At 43.8% G+C, this 2,092-nt stretch overlaps 1 protein-coding gene across 1 annotated transcript in view; it reads right to left on the reverse strand.

Moving 5' to 3' along the window:
- The window catches only part of TMTC1 (transmembrane O-mannosyltransferase targeting cadherins 1), a gene marked incomplete at its 5' end in the record, with an annotated part of 332,295 nt that overhangs the window by 10,864 nt on the left and 319,339 nt on the right, over positions 1-2,092 (reverse strand). The window contains 2 exons of the mRNA XM_045288470.1: positions 127-262; positions 1,543-1,645. Coding sequence (XP_045144405.1) covers positions 127-262; positions 1,543-1,645 — 239 coding nt within the window. The remainder of the gene's footprint in view (positions 1-126; positions 263-1,542; positions 1,646-2,092) is intronic.

A 2,092-nucleotide genomic window follows, 5' to 3' on the forward strand; every position in this document is an offset into this window, starting at 1 on the left:
TGGCAAAATTTGCTAGAATACTAAGCGCGTATCTGCTCTGATGAATGAAAACCTGGATGGGTAATTGCATTGGCTTCTGACCAGCCAACAAAGTGAAATCCCCCCCACCCCCCCAAATGATCTTACCGTATGTACCACTCTTCAGCCACATTGTTCTCTCCCAGTGACCTATAGAGTCTTCCCAGGTTCACCATGGCCACGTGATGGCTTGGGCTGAGTTGGATGGCCTGTTGGTAATGAGCCACAGCCTTCTCTGGGGAGCCTGCAGCAGGGAAGGGTTGGTAAGAGGAGAACAGGCTTTAATAATTGGGGCTTTTTCTCTTCTGATTTACCACTTTCCTCATCATTACAGAGTCATATCATCAACTATTCGGTTTGCAAATTAGTGTACACTTTGGGATCTTATGTTGCCACTAACTTATAACCATTTCATTAGACCAGAAGGTATCCAGAGAAACTGAATCTATATATAGGTCATTGGGAACTAGGAGACGTTCATAATCATGAAAACCAAAATACAAAGAGAAAACGTGCCAGTGGAAAGGAGGTTGTTTTCTGTTGTAGCAGAATGAATAGGGTTAGATCATGAAGGTCTCTTCTGATCTTTGCAGCGTTACGGTAACTTAGTATTATCTGGCTAATCGACCAGCAGGTGGCACCACACAACAATTTGATGTGCAAACACAAAGTACAGTTCCTAGGCATATCAGAGTAAAAATTGATATTCTAGAAAACAGGCAAGCTTCAAAGCCCTTTGAAAATTAAAAAGAAAAAGAAAAACCTTTCAGGCACTGCATATTGAAAAAAATAATTAAAACTGAATTTTACTGCAGGGCAGCTGATGATTAGCTAAGTCTTATAATCAGCAACAAAAACAAAGAACAATGTCGCACATTTTATTAAATCCAAATAGATTATATCGTTATTGATCAGTATTCATTACACGCCAATAGTATCTTGGCCTCTCCACAAATCACACAGGAAACGGACTCCCTGCCCAGGAAAGCCTTGCATTGAATAAGATGGAGTGAGGGGGTCTTCTCCAGCACCTGCTAGACAGGAGCACTCTATCGGTGATCATAATAGAGTTTCCATAATGCACCTCAAGGAGGGAGCAGGGAAAACACCCTAGAGGCTTTTTCCTCAAGCGTGGAAAGGCATCTACCATGCGCCAGGGCTAGATTTGGATGCACGTTCTGTGTGGCTGTTGAGAAACATGCCATCATCCGAGCTCTTACGCTTGGGTACATGATACACAATGCGACTGCTGCTTATGGAATCATCAGGGCTTCTTCCTGCCGCCCGAGGAGTCTTGCGTAGCGAGCGGGTGACCAGACCGGGAGGATTTTACTGAACTGAGCAGGAAGATGTAGAGAGCTCGCAGCCCCGAGGGACAATATGACTGATGACTGCTGGCAGGGTGGACTTCCCGTCGAGCCCAGTGAATTTTATTTCCGAGGCGTTCTTTGGGCCATTGCCACTTTGCTTGACAGGAAGTACTTCTAATCTCCACAGAACCAGGTTCCCTGGAATTGTCCTCACCAGTATCAACCAAGAAAACTCCATAATTGTTGTGTAAATCAGAGCTGTCTGGGCAGTTCTCTATGCCAGCCTGGTAAATTTCCTCAGCTTCCTTATATCTTTCCTGTAGAAGAGAACAAAGAAAGAGCGATATTACACTAAAAACATACCCATTAAAATAAAGAATGGCAGTGGGGAAAGGAGAAGGAACACACCGTGCCTGTGATGCAGCAGGCAATAGCTGTAACTGCATACATTGCTTGCACTGAATTGAAGGCTGATTTAACTATGGACAGGTGCTCACCACGTTTCAAAAGTTCTTTAATGGAAACAAATCACTTTGCTCTTCCAAAAGACTTGTGCTAGTACCTGATTTTTGCTAACTAAAACAAAAAAAAAATCTGAGCATTTTGGCTTTTATGAAAAAACAAGTCCAAAACAAATTAGCATTCAGCGTCTGTTCTGCAGCCACCTGTTCAAGGCAGTTTCACACCGAGCACTAAGGGAAGTGTCCCCAAGCTCCTTCCCCAAGAACTACCCTGCCCATTCACCATTTCTACTTGAGCCAGGC

This window comes from Echinops telfairi, unplaced genomic scaffold (assembly GCF_000313985.2).
Source record: "Echinops telfairi isolate 266 unplaced genomic scaffold, ASM31398v2 ScPeMD7_21;HRSCAF=78, whole genome shotgun sequence".
NCBI lineage: Eukaryota > Metazoa > Chordata > Mammalia > Afrosoricida > Tenrecidae > Echinops > Echinops telfairi.